Source organism: Salvelinus fontinalis, chromosome 5, assembly GCF_029448725.1.
Source record: "Salvelinus fontinalis isolate EN_2023a chromosome 5, ASM2944872v1, whole genome shotgun sequence".
Lineage (NCBI taxonomy): Eukaryota > Metazoa > Chordata > Actinopteri > Salmoniformes > Salmonidae > Salvelinus > Salvelinus fontinalis.
Genome location: NC_074669.1, coordinates 5703413 through 5717294, shown reverse-complemented (window position 1 = coordinate 5717294; position 13882 = coordinate 5703413). Strand labels below are relative to the sequence as shown.

The window sequence follows — 13882 nt, the reverse complement described above, 5'->3', positions numbered from 1 at the left end:
AGTTCTCTCTCCCTCCCTTCCTCTAACTTCTCAGTCCCGCCCTCTAACCCCACCCCTCTGGCAGAACCAGGAAGTCCCTCCCCCTCCCACAAACTATGTTCTGAGAAAATAAAACTAATCTGAGTCTGTCGTCTGTCTGTGTGAGAGTGAACAACCGTCCAAATGGCTCAGCAGGGAGTTCTGCTGGACCAGGACCAGTTCTGTTGTTCTGTCTGTCTGGATCTACTGAAGGAGCCGGTCACTACTGCCTGTGGACACAATTACTGTAGAATCTGTATTGAGGGCTGCTGGGATCAGGATGTTCTGAAAGGGGTCTATAGCTGTCCTCAGTGCAGACAGACCTTCACTCCAAGGCCCACTCTGAGGAAAAATAACATGTTGGCTGAGCTGGTGGAGAAACTGAAGAAGACAGGACTCCAGGCTGCTCCCCCTCATGCTCTGTGCTATGCTGGACCTGGAGATGTGGCGTGTGATTTCTGCACTGGGACCAGAAAGCAGAAATCCCTCATGTCCTGTCTGGCGTGTCTGGCCTCTTACTGTGAGACTCACCTCCGACCTCACTATGAATCTCCTGCTTTCAAGAAGCACAAGTTGGTCAAAGCCACCGGACAACTACAGAAGAAGATCTGCTCTCATCATGACAAACTGCTGGAGGTTTACTGTCGTACCGATCAGCAGTGTATCTGTTATCTGTGTACAATGGATGAACATAAAGGCCATGATACAGTGTCAGCTGCAGCAGAGAGGACTGAGAAACAGGTAAGACCAGAACAACTTGTTGGTGACTGTCTGATAAACAAAGAATTAATGATACAGAAGGAAGTAAGACTGTTTGAATATGAGATCATTCAAATGAAATCGATCCTCAGTTGAACAAAAATGAACACAACCTTGAGTATATAGATATGTTAACCCAGATTCTCCAAATGTATCACCAGTTTCTAAAGTCAAAAAGTATTATCATTCTGAATGCCTTTTTTTGAGTCCAAAGTTCAGTACCTTGATATATGTAGGCCTACCATTAAAAACTATAATCATTCACACAGCAACATAATATCATATCGGAAAGGGACTTCCTCAATATTTTAGACCTTCCTTTCTATGTCACATTACTATACTATTGATCTACTGGACTAATAAAGCTTGATAGCTCATTGAAGAGTGATTCTCCACAGAGGCAGCTGGTGATGAGTCAGCAGAAGATCCAGCAGAGATTCCAGGAGAGAGAGAAGGAGCTGAAGGAGCTCCAACAGGCTGTGGAGTCTTTCAAGGTGAGTATTGTTGACCAGAGGAGACACACCAGTTCACTTCTCTCCTCCAGTCAGAAAGAGAGAGGAGAGGGGCCCCTCTTCAATCCCACTGACCCCACTATGTCTGGACCCCTTTCAGACAATAGACTGCTTAATGTAACCGACGGGATATGAACCTAGGTCTACTGCGGGAGAACCCAACGTCTTGACTGTTACACCAAGAGGACATATTGGGCTGAGGGCAGACACTGTTTTTGAAGTCGCAGGCGGGGCTACCTCATCACATAACCTTGAGTAACCATGACCGACTCATGTCCCCTATACATTAACATGGAGCTCTCTCTCTCAATTCAAATCAATTCAAAGGGCTTTCTTTCCATGGGAAACATATGTTTACATTGCCAAAGCAAGATAAATAGATAATAAATAAAAGTGAAATAAACAATCATGAACAGTAAACATTACACTAAAAATGTTTCAAAGGAATAGAGATATTGGAGGAGGTAAAATGGAAATGAATGAGGGAGAGTTAAGTGAGGTAGAAGGTGTGGAGAAGAGCTCAGAACCAGAGCCTGGCATCAATGGACATGATAAAGAAGAATCTGGTGCAGTAGGAGTTACATTTTTGGAGAAAGTGGATCCATACCTTTTGGCAGATCCATTTGTGATCCATTTGTGGTTTCAGGGTGGGTGGGAAAGGAGTTGGGTGCAGTTGAATCAGTGAAGGTAACCTGTAGTGGAGTTGGGATATTTGTTTGTTTCTTCTGACCAGAGGGAGCGGGTGCTACGTGTCACGCAACTTGGGTCAAGATCTGTTTCTTGCTTTGCTCTCAGGAACAGGACACCATTGAAAGGAGTGATTTCTGGGTGATTTCTGGGGTAGTGTTAAGTGTGGAGGTGGAGCAATTGAAGTTGAAGTTGAAGATTCCAGGTGTTTGTGATGCCCGCGGTTTGGTGTGACGCAGACCCGGTGGTGATCGTGGTGAAACAGTTGAGTCACTGTCAGTCCTTTTGAGTTTTGAGTCGACAAAGTCATGTTAGGATATATCAGTTATCCTGTTAGAGTCTTTGTGTTGAATCCACTGAGCTGTTTCAGGTGCAACGTTTATGGTCAAGTTGCAGCAGTTTGTAGGAGGGAGATTCCAAGATGTGGGAAGTGTGCAGGAGGTCATGGGATAGAGGTTTGTGTAGTTTCGGTGGATAAAGTTGTGTGTCAACTGTAGGGGTGTCCATGTTGCTGGGGATCAGAAGTGTCTGGTGAGAGAGAGGCAGGTTGAGGTGGCTAGAGAGTAGTGCAGAAGGTGTTATATGCTGAGGCAGTGAAGAAAGTAGAGGAGGATGGGTCAAGGGTGAGGGATCCTGAGAGGATCCCTGTGAGTAGTAGATCTGTGCCAGCAGAGGGATAGGCCAACGAGTGATATATGCTTCAGTAAGGTTAGCTTCTTAGCGTTCATAGCAATGGTTATCAACTGTACCGCAGAAATGGAACCTAAATCACAGACAATAGATGTTGTGGTGGCAGCTGCAGAGAAGTATTTGGTCATACGAGATTTGACTTCAGAAGAGTTCCAGGGTGTGTTGAGTGGTGGTGTCCCGTCCTCCCAGGTCGTTGGCATGGTGCAGGAGCAGATAGGGTCAAAGTAGTGGAATGGGGTAGTGGGTTTTTAATGAGTGTAGGGTTAGTTGGAAGGATTTTTTCTGGTATTATTATTATTATTATTATTTATTAAATGTTCATTTTGTATCACAAAGTAAAATAGATTTATATTATAGTGCAGTTGGGGGCGTAAATTCAACATATTGGATGCCAACAGCCGTTAAGCTTCAAAGAAGAAGAAACCTTATATTATGTCTATGTACAGTGTTGTAATGATGTCTCTCTCTCTCTCATTCCATCACTTTCATGGTAGTTGGTTGTGTGGGTCTCTGGTTATGAATGGGGTGCTGACAGACAATTGTTGATGGATATTTATAGAGCTCTGATCAGGGCGACAATTGATTACGGGTGTATAGTTTATGGAACAGCAGCAAAGACTTGTCTTCAGAAGCCGGACAGAATCCACTATATAGCTTTAAGGATATGTATTAGTGCATTTAAATCAACATCTGTATGTGTCTTACTAGTGGAGGCAGGTGAAATGCCTTTGGATATACAGCGTAATAAATTGTAATTAGCTTATTGGGTTAAAAGGCTGTGAGGTTGAGCATCCCACTGCTACTGTTCTAGATGACTGTTGGGAATATACTAGTAGACAAGGAAGTGGTTTCGGTTGGACAGTTGGAAAGCTTGCTGATGAGAGTGGTTTGAGGGAGTTGGAGGTTGGCCCTTCTGTGGTGATAAGGGATGTTCCTCCATGGTTACTCCCAGATCCTGTTGTTGATCTAACCTTGGTAGAGAAAAGGAAAGATTGGTCAGAAGTCAGTGATAAAGGGAAACTGGTTGACAATTACATTGGTAGAAGTTGTTGTGATTTTTTACCACTTTTTACAGACGCATCCAAGGACCCAGATAGTGGAGCACAGGAGCAGGCGTCTACGTTCCTGAATTTGATGTGCAGATATGTAGAAGACAAACAGATGAACTGTCAGTATACTCAGTTGAACTGTTGGTGATAATAGTTGCCCTCCAGTGGGTTGAGGACGTACAACCTGTTAGAATTATAGTATGCTCAGATTCTCTGTCTGTATTGAATAGTTTATCATCTGGTAAATCTAATAGGAGTGACCTACTATTGGAGGTATTAATGTTATTATGGAGAATTGAGGGAATGGGTGATAAGGAAGAGGTGGTGTTTACTCGATTGTGTTTAGGACATTGTACATTGAACTGGTCATTCCATCTGGTTGGCAGTGTCACGCGGGACTAGGTGGGTGAAGGAATCAGACGCAGAGAGTTCTACTGGGGTAAAGTGCTTTTTACTTATGCACACAAAAATGAGAAGCCCAAACATACAGGGTGCAGACAACAACGTGACAACCCAAAAACACAGGGTGCCAAGTAAAATAGAAAATAAATCCACCTCTACCTAAAACGCACACACGTAACATAAAGACAATCCCGCACAAAACAAGGGCGGGTCCACCTACTAAAAATAGGGAAGCTCATTAAACCAAACAACAGAAACACAGGTGAAACTAATTAGACAAAACAAACAGACAAACGAAAAAGGGATCGGTGGCGGCTAGTAGGACGGTGACGACAACCGCCGAGCACCGCCCGAACAGGCAGGGGAGCCAACTTCGGCGGAAGTCGTGACAGGCAGCATGTGAATGGTTTGTGTCTGGAGGGTATGGTGAATGAAACGGTGGAGCATGTGTTGTTATATTGTTGTAAGTATGTTGAAGAGAGGGACAGATTGAAGTTTAGGGTCATTGAGGTTGGACGGGGTTGGGGGGGTTTGGAATGGATTTTGGGGATGGGGGAGGGTCTATTAGATGTTAGTAGGGCTATTTTTTTTTCTTCTCAGAAGTACTGAGTGAGGTCAGAGGATTTAGAAATGTTGTAAACCGTGATTGAACACACTCCAGCACAGTAGGTGGCGCCATGCCAGAATGAACAAGGCGGTGGTTGTGGTAATGAAAAAGGTGAGTCTTGTTGCCCGGCTAGTTACCAGTATGATTTTTGTGAGGGGTGTGTTGGTGCCGATTTCGACAAGAGTAGTGGTGTCAAATCTGCCTCCGTTTATTAAGAATGAACAGATCCGTAAAGAGTTGGTTCGTTTTGGTAAATGTGCAAGTGGTTTTTGTTTTGTGTACTGTCAGCTAGGTGTCTCTTTTCGTAGGCAAGTGTTTGTTTACAAAATTTAAGGTTAAACAGGGGGAGGGGTGGTACACAGGGTTTGTTAGCACAGATAGTGTGGGGATTTAGGGCAGACAAGCGCTATCAGCCAGCAGCGGGGGCTAGGACTAGGCTGGACATTTTTAACAACATTTTCTGATAAAACTAGTTCATTGCATTCGCCAAGGAGCCCAGTAATATAATATTATCATATGTCCCAGCTGTTTGCCGTAGTTTTGAAGTAATTGCAAAAAGACAGGCCTTATTTTAGGTGATGTTTCACCCTGCCAGCTCCTATTAGTTGAATTGAAAAACAGGTCTTATTTTAGGTGATGTTTCACACTGCCAGCTCCTATTAGTTGAATTGAAAAACAGGTCTTATTTTAGGTGATGTTTCACACTGCCAGCTCCTATTAGTTGAATTGAAAAACAGGTCTTATTTTAGGTGATGTTTCACCCTGCCAGCTCCTATTAGTTGTATTGAAAAACAGGTCTTATTTTAGGTGATGTTTCACCCTGCCAGCTCCTATTAGTTGTATTGAAAAAAACAGGTCTTATTTTAGGTGATGTTTCACCCTGCCAGCTCCTATTAGTTGTATTGAAAAAACAGGTCTTATTTTAGGTCATGTTTCACCCTGCAAAACAAACATTTATTGTGGACCTGGAGTTTCTGCTAAGCCTTCTGATCGAAACCAACAAAGGTAATGAAATATTTATAATATATTTTGTTGTTTATAGTGACGCTATCTGTGCAGCTGTGACATGCTAATTTGAGCGCCGTCTCAGATTATAGCGTGCAGTTATTTTTCCTTAAAGTTTTTTTTTAAATCTGACATTGCGGTTGCATTAAGGAGAGGTATATCTATAACTCAATGTGTATAACTTGTATTATCATCTACATTTATGATGAGTATTCATGTTGAAACGACGGGCTATGCAAAGTCACTTGACGTTTTTCCATTTAGTGATTCATGTAGCCTCAATGTAAACTCAGATTTTTTTATATAAATATGAATTGAATCAAACAAAACACGCATGTTTTGTGTAACATGAAGTCCTATGAGTGTCATCTGATGAAAATAATCGAAGGTTAGTGAATCATCTTATCTCTATTCTGGTTTTTGTGATGCTATCATTAGCTGGGAAAAATGATATGATTATTTTAAGTTTTGTGGTGACCTAACATAATCGTTTGTAGTGCTTTCGCTGAAAAGCCTATTTGAAATCGGACAGTTTGGTGCGATTAACAACATGATTACCTTTAAAATGATATAAGACACATGTATGTTTGAGGAATTTTAATTATGAGATTTATGGTTTTTGAATTTGGCGCCCTGCACTTGGACTGGCTGTTGTCATATTGATCCCGATTTAGGGCTTGCAGCCATAAAAGGATTAAGAGTCTAAATCTGCCTAAAAAAAGGCGATTTAAAGATTGTTCAGCTAGTGAGTCATTTAGCAGAGGCAGGTTGCTGTAGTAACGGAGACTCCAGTGGGTAAGGGCTTGGTGGGCTCATCCCAGGAAATATTGCCTGTCATTGGGGAAGAGGCACTGATCAGGGAGGAAGTGCCAGGGGACAGACTGGGGAGGAGGAGGACGGTATTGTGCCAATGGAGGATGAAGGGGGGGGTCTGCGGAAGCGGAGGAGGAGGCCTTGTTTTCAAACGGCTCATTGGATCCAGAGCTGACAGCCAGTCAGGCGGAGGGCCCAGATACAGCCACCGAGGGGTGGTTAGGAAGAACTGGGAAGGAGTGTCACAAGTGGTGGTGCCGAGGATGACAAAGTGGAAGTGGCTCCTCTCCCAAGTGTCACACAGAGGGAGGGTGATGATCATCAACAACTTGGCAGCATCCTCCCTATGGCAGAAATTGGCCATTCTCAACCCCCCGGTGGTCTGCTTGTGGAACTGCAGAGCAACTTAGTGAATTCTTTTCTGGTCGGGGCGTCACTGGCTGAGGGCGGCGGTGCTGTACCTGCTTGTCCAGGAGGGGGACAAGGCCTGGTGGACCTGGAGAGCAGGGTGGCAGCATTCTGACTCAAAGCAGCAGAGAGGCTTCTGTACCTACTGTCTCTCTCTCTTTTTCTCTCTCTCTCTCTTTTTTCAACTGTCTGTTTCTCATTCTCTTTTTCTTCTGTTTTCCTCTCTCTCTCTCTCTCCCTCTCTCTCTCTCTCTCTCTCTCTAACTCTCTAACTCTCTACAGCGCTCTGCACAGTCAGCAATGGAGGACAGTGATCAGATCTTTACTGAGCTGATCCGCTCCATTGAGAGAAGGCGCTCTGAGGTGAAGGAGCTGATCAGAGCCCAAGAGAAGACTCAAGTGAGTCAAGCTGAAGGACTCCTGGAGCAACTGAAGCAGGAGATAGCTGAGCTGAGGAAGAGAAGCACTGAGCTGGAGCAGCTCTCACACACAGAGGATCACATCCATTTCCTCCAGGTAACTAAACTGCCTTGTTTAGTGATATGAAATTAACTTAATGTGAAACTATTCATCGCAATCATTATGTTGTCCTGTCTGTCTCTCTCCATCTCTCTGTCTCTCTCTGTCTCTCTCTGTCTCTCTCTCTCTCTCTCTCTGTCTCTGTCTCTGTCTCTGTCTCTGTCTCTGTCTCTGTCTCTCTCTCTCTCTCTCTGTCTCTCTCTCTGTCTCTCTCTGTCTCTCTCTGTCTCTCTCTGTCTCTGTCTCTCTCTCTCTCTGTCTCTCTCTCTCTGTCTCTCTCTCTGTCTCTCTCTCCCGCTCGCTCTCTCTCTCTCCCGCTCTGTCTCTCTCTCTCTCTCCCACTCTGTCTCTCTCTCTCTCTCCCACTCTGTCTCTCTCCCTCACGCTCTCTGTCTCTCTCCCTCACGCTCTCTGTCTCTCTCCCTCACGCTCTCGGTCTCTCTGTACCTCTCTCTCTCCAGAGTTATCAGTCTCTCTCCAGTATCAGTGTATCTTCAGACTTACCCAGCATCGTTGTCCGTCCTCTTCAGTACTTTGGAGATGTGAGTAAGACTGTGTCTGAACTGAGAGAGAAACTAGAAGACTTCCTTAAAGGAGAATGGACCAAGATCTCCACTACAGGTGTGTTGAAAATAATAAGAACATCAACTTTAGACCATTGAAAGTTCCCTACTAGTCATATACATGTGGAATATGGTATGATGATAACATTCCCTCTCTCTGTCAATGTGTTTGTGTGTCTGTAGTGAATATAGTGGATGTTGTACTGCCTCCAGAGCCCAAGACCAGAGAACAGTTGTTACAATGTGAGTCTCTTTATTGTGAAGTAACTAACAGTCTCTTTTTACTGACACTCCTAACAATCCCTCTAGAAATATATAGCAATAGTAGATCTAATCAAAGACTGGGTATCTATTTGACTCCTCATATTTCTCTGATTTGATCTCTGCTGTGCTCTAATCAAAGACAGGGTAGATACAGTATCTGACTTAACTTATTGTTCCAACTCCCCTCATTGGTCTCTGCTCTGCTCTTCTCCCAGATTCCTGTCAGCTCACACTGGACCCAAACACAGCACACACACACCTCTCTCTGTCTAAAGGGAACAAAAAGGTGAAATGCACAAGTCGAGTCCAACCATATCCTGATCATCCAGACAGATTCACCAACTACGAGCAGGTTCTGTGTAGAGAGGGTCTGTCTGGATGCTGTTACTGGGAGGTGAAGTGGAGTGGGGAGGATGTTGATACAGCAGTCTCATATAAAGACATCAGCAGAACAGGGACAGATGGTGCATTTGGATACAATAACAAGTCCTGGAGTTTACAGTGTTATCGTGGTGGTTATTGGTTCAGACACAATAATGTTGAGACTAAAGTATCAGGCCCTCAGTCCTCCAGAGTAGGAGTGTACCTGGATCACAAGGCAGGTACTCTGTCCTTCTACAGTGTCTCTGACACAATGACCCTCCTCCACAGAGTCCAGACCACATTCACTCAGTCCCTCTATCCTGGGTTTTGGCTCTGTTATAGTACTGCTAAGCTGGTTAAACTGTAGTAGGGTCCACATAGATACTAGTCATGCTGGTGTAGTCTATAGCTGAGCTGGTTAAACTGTAGTAGGTTCCACATAGATACTAGTCATTCTGGTGTAGTCTATAGCTGAGCTGGTTAAACTGTAGTAGGGTCCACATAGATACTAGTCATGCTGGTGTAGTCTATAGCTGAGCTGGTTAAACTGTAGTAGGGTCCACATAGATACTAGTCATGCTGGTGTAGTCTATAGCTGAGCTGGTTACACTGTAGTAGGGTCCACATAGATACTAGTCATGCTGGTGTAGTCTATAGCTGAGCTGGTTACACTGCAAAAATTGAAATCTAAGTAAGATTAAATATCTTAAATCTAGGCAATATCTGCTTGTTTTTTGTCTGACAAGATATTTCTTCTTACCAGGCAGTTTTTATGTTAGAGCATTTCACTTGTTTTAAGCTTGTCCATAATTATCTTAATAAGATAATGTAACTTGTTACTGAGATTGTATTACTGGTTCTGAGTAACTTAATGCTCGGAACTAGAATTACCAGAATTAAAAAGCTGTTTGATCAACACTGACAAGTACAAAACTGCTTTGTCTTCACATATTAAGAAAGTATAATGACCAAATGGAATTCACTGTTTTATTGTCAATCTTACACACAGGACAGTAATCATGTAGACAAAATACAGTACAGAACAAAGACAGTACACTTTTCATATTCGGGGTACACACTATGAGACATTTGAACTGTTGTACAATTATATTACATCCCCAAGATGGTATTTGACTTGTACATAAGTTTGGCTCTTGTTGCTAATTGTGTAATGAGAGGTCAAATCAACCAGCTTTTCAGCATCCACTAACTCAGTGGCCTGTGCAAGGTGTGGGACCTCCACTAACTCAGTGGCCTGTGCAAGGTGTGGGACCTCAACTTGATAAGCCATGACGTTTCTAACAAAGCGTATAGTTTGAAATGGTTAATATTCCAAACAATAAAGCCTAGAATCAACAAGAAATATGTTTTTGACAAGTCCAAATTCTGGCATATTACCATTCAGTACTTTGGCAAAGATCATAGATTTCTGAGATACATATTTATTACAATTTCTTACAAGCCATTTGACTGATACAGCATGGTTTACTTCATTGAAACCAAGGAAGTCCCTCAATTTTCCACATAAATATTGTAGATCTTTAACCTCTGATTCAGGCCCCATCTCCTTTTCATTTGAAACAAATGACTGCATTGAACTGTCAACATTTTGGCAGCTTACATATTTGGTTCTGATTGATCAAAGACTTGCAAATATTTTTTAAATGGAGCTTGGAAGCCCGTTGTTTAAAGAAACAATGTTTAGACTCAAACCACATACACATACGTCTAACCATTGGACCCAATGACTTTATCTGTGATGACAAATGTATCACATAATGCTGTTTAGGTGTAACGTTGAGGTCTGGAAAAAGCTCCTTCCAATGCTTCAAATGATTTTCAATGAGTAACTTTAACCTAGACACAGTCACAATGGAAAGAACAGGTGCAAATAATATCTGTACAATCTCTATTAGCTCAATTATCAGTTGTATATATGCATTGAATTCCTAACTCTCCAAAACAAATGGCAATATCCTTAGCAGGACAAGCAGATGCCTGTTTAAGTTTCCATTATTGACGTTAATGTACTAACAGACATTGGGGGATGTCTGATCTCTAATGTCTAGAGGGCAATAAGGGAAACAAAGAAGAGACGAATTCACTGAGTCCAGATCAATATGTCCTGACGCAACAAGATGATTCAAAACACATGTGATTTCCAATGGGGCTACGCCCTCCAGAATTACATGCATAACATCTTGCAGAGTTTGTTGTATGATATCAAAGGCTGGGAATTCAACTAACTTGCTCCTTCTATTGATCCCATAGGTTGTTCTCAGGCAGTTGTGAAGCAAGTCCATCTTTACCTTTTCTCTTTCATCACATTGTCTGATATGCTTCTCCAAGGTCCTTTTAGCATATGTGTCTGCATGTCCTCAAAAGAACACACAGTGTCTGCACTTCCTGTAGGCAAAGCCCACACCCTCTGAACCCTGCTAGTTCATGTTGTGTCAGGGTGTCTCCACAGAGAGAGACCATGTCACCATATATCATTTTCTCTCCGTTAATAGTTAGCATTTTAACCCCACTGTACAATGCATCCATATCTTCATAGATTCTATTCAATATTCCATCTCCACCAGATTGACGGAGGTCTGCTGATCTAGCCACGGCAGGTAGCCTGATAGCAGCCAGTTTAGACCTGCATTTTGAATGTATATTTCCTAGGGTGTAGTACACCATTAACAAGTTGTTTTTTAATGCAAAGGATCCTAGTGGATTCCAGATGTCTATTTGATCCGTGTACAGAACAATCTGCTTTCAGTTTCTCTGAAAATAAGGGATGTGACTTTAGAAGAGCGCCGTCAACAATGTCATGAAAACAACAATGCAGATAGTCCGGGTTGATTTCCTGTTCAGGAGTCTTATGGCTTGGGGGTAAAAACTGTTCAGAAGCCTTTTGGTCCTAGACTTGGTGCTCCGGTACCGCTTGCCATGCAGTAGTAGAGAGAACAGTCTGGCTGGGGTCTTTGACAATTTTTAGGGCCTTCCTCTGACACCGCCTGGTGTAGAGGTCCTGCTGGCAGGAAGCTTGGCCCCAGTGATGTACTGGGCTGTTCGCACTACCATCTGTAGTGCCTTGCAGTCAGATGCCGAGCAGTTGCCATACCAGGCAGTGGCGCAACCAGTCAGGATGCTCTCGATGGTGCAGCTGTAGAACCTTTTGAGGATCTGAGGACCCATGCCAAATGTTTTTTTGTTTCCTGAGGGGGAATAGGAAAGACTCAATCATGGACACTCTTACTGACAGTTGTGGCTGCTTTGTGTGATGTATTGTTGTCTCTACCTTCTTGCCCTTTGTGCTGTTGTTTGTGCCCAGTAATGCTTGTACCATGTTTTGTGCTGCTACCATGTTGTTTTGCTGCTATGTTGTTGTTATGTTGCTACCATGCTGTGTTGTAATGTGTTGCTGCCTTGCTATGTCGTTGTCTAAGGTCTCTCTTTATGTAGTGTTGTCTCTCTTGTTGTGATGTGTGTTTTGTCCTATATTTATAATGTATTTATTTATTTATTTAAATCCCAGGCCCCTGTCCCAGCAAGAAGCATTTTACCTTTTGGAAGGCCGTCCTTGTAAATAAGAATTTGTTCTTAATAACTGACTTGCCTAGTTAAATTAAGGTTAAATAAAATGAATTGCACATACAAAAGTGGGACATTGTTATTTCCTCCAGACTACTACCGTATTAAAGTGTAATTTTATGTTATTCCCTCCAGACTACTACCGTATTAATGTGTAATTTTATGTTATTCCCTCCAGACTACTACCGTATTTTCTTTCAAATGTTTTTGTACCACCCTATTGTTCCCATTACTGTGTTTAAATGTCCATCATTTTAATGTACGAGAAACAGCTTGACCTGGCAACCATTGCTGTCACGCCCTGGCCTTATTATTCTTTGTTTTCTTGATTATTTTAGTTAGGTCAGGGTGTGACATGGGTAATGTTTATGTTTTGTTGGTTTTTGATGTTTATTTGGTAAAGGGGTTATGGGGTGTAAAATATGGTTTTGTGTTTAGTGTAGATGTCTAGCGTTGTCTATGTTGGTGAGTGATCTAGAAGAGTCTATGGTTACCTGAATGAGTTCCCAATTAGAGACAGCTGATGTCGGTTGTCTCTGATTGGGAGCCTTATTTAGGGTGGCCATAGGCTCTCATTAATTGTGGGTAATTGTCTATGTCAGAACGTTTGTAGCATGTCTGTCTATGCACAACGTTTGTAGCTTCACGGTCGTTTTGTTATTTTGTATAGTTTGTATTAAGTGTTCGTCTTTCATTTAAATAAATTCATTATGACTGCATACCTTGACGCGTATTGGTCCGACCCATGCTTCTCCTCTTCAGACGAAGAGGAGGAGAACGATCGTGACAGAATTACCCACCATAGGACCAAGCGGCATGGAAGGCGGCAACAGGACATACCTACACAGGATCTCTGGAGTTGGGAGGAGGAATTGGAAGAAGATCCATGGGCACAACCTGGAGAATATCGCCTCCCTCGTGAAGAGCTGGAGGCAGCGAAAGCCGAGAGGAGGCGATATGAGGAGGCAGCACGGAGACAAGGCTGGAGACCCGTGAGTACACCCCAAAAATTTCTTGGGGGGGGCCTTAAAGGGAGGGTGGCGAAGTCAGGTAGGAAACCTGCGCCTACTCCCTGTACTTACCGTGGAGAGCGGGAGTACGGGCAGACACCGTGTTACGCAGTAGAGCGCACGGTGTCTCCTGTACGCGTGCATAGCCCGGTTCGGTACATTGCAGCTCCACGTATCGGCCGGGCTAGACTGAGCGTTGAGCCATATGTCATGAAGCCGGCCCAACGCATCTGGTCACCAGTGCGTCTCCTCGGGCCGGCGTACATGGCACCAGCCTTACGCATGGTGTCCCCGGTTCGCCTACATAGGCCGGTGCGGGTTATTCCACCTCCCCGCACTGGTCAGGCGACGGGGAGCATAGAACCAGGTAAGGTTGGGCAGGCTCGGCGTTTAAGGGAGCCAGTACGCCTGCACGGTCCGGTATTTCCGGCGCCACCTCCCCGCCCCAATCCAGTACCACCAGTGCCTCCTCCACGCACTAGCTATATGGTGCGTGTCTCCAGCCCTTTACCACCAGTGTCTAAACCACGCACCAAGCCTCCTGTGTGTCCCCAGAGTCCTGTGCGTCCTGTTGCTGCTCCCCGCACTAGCCCTGAGATGCGTGTCCCCAGCCCGGTGCCACCAGTCCCGG

General features: G+C 43.8%; 1 protein-coding gene across 2 annotated transcripts; it reads left to right on the top strand.

Annotated features, from left to right (window-relative positions):
* The first annotated feature begins 113 nt into the window (after positions 1-113).
* Positions 114-12409, top strand: LOC129854959 (tripartite motif-containing protein 16-like). Of its 2 annotated transcripts, XM_055922168.1 has the most exons (7): positions 114-759; positions 1176-1271; positions 7233-7466; positions 7931-8090; positions 8216-8275; positions 8512-8582; positions 10931-12409. In XM_055922168.1, the coding sequence occupies exons 1-7, from the start codon at positions 163-165 to the stop codon at positions 10949-10951; spliced, it is 1239 nt and encodes a 412-aa protein (XP_055778143.1). In that variant the 5' UTR covers positions 114-162; the 3' UTR covers positions 10952-12409. The 2 variants fall into 2 exon arrangements, with proteins under 2 accessions (XP_055778143.1, XP_055778142.1); XM_055922167.1 differs by lacking the exon at positions 10931-12409 and having other exon boundaries at positions 8512-9577.
* The last annotated feature ends 1473 nt before the right edge of the window (positions 12410-13882 follow it).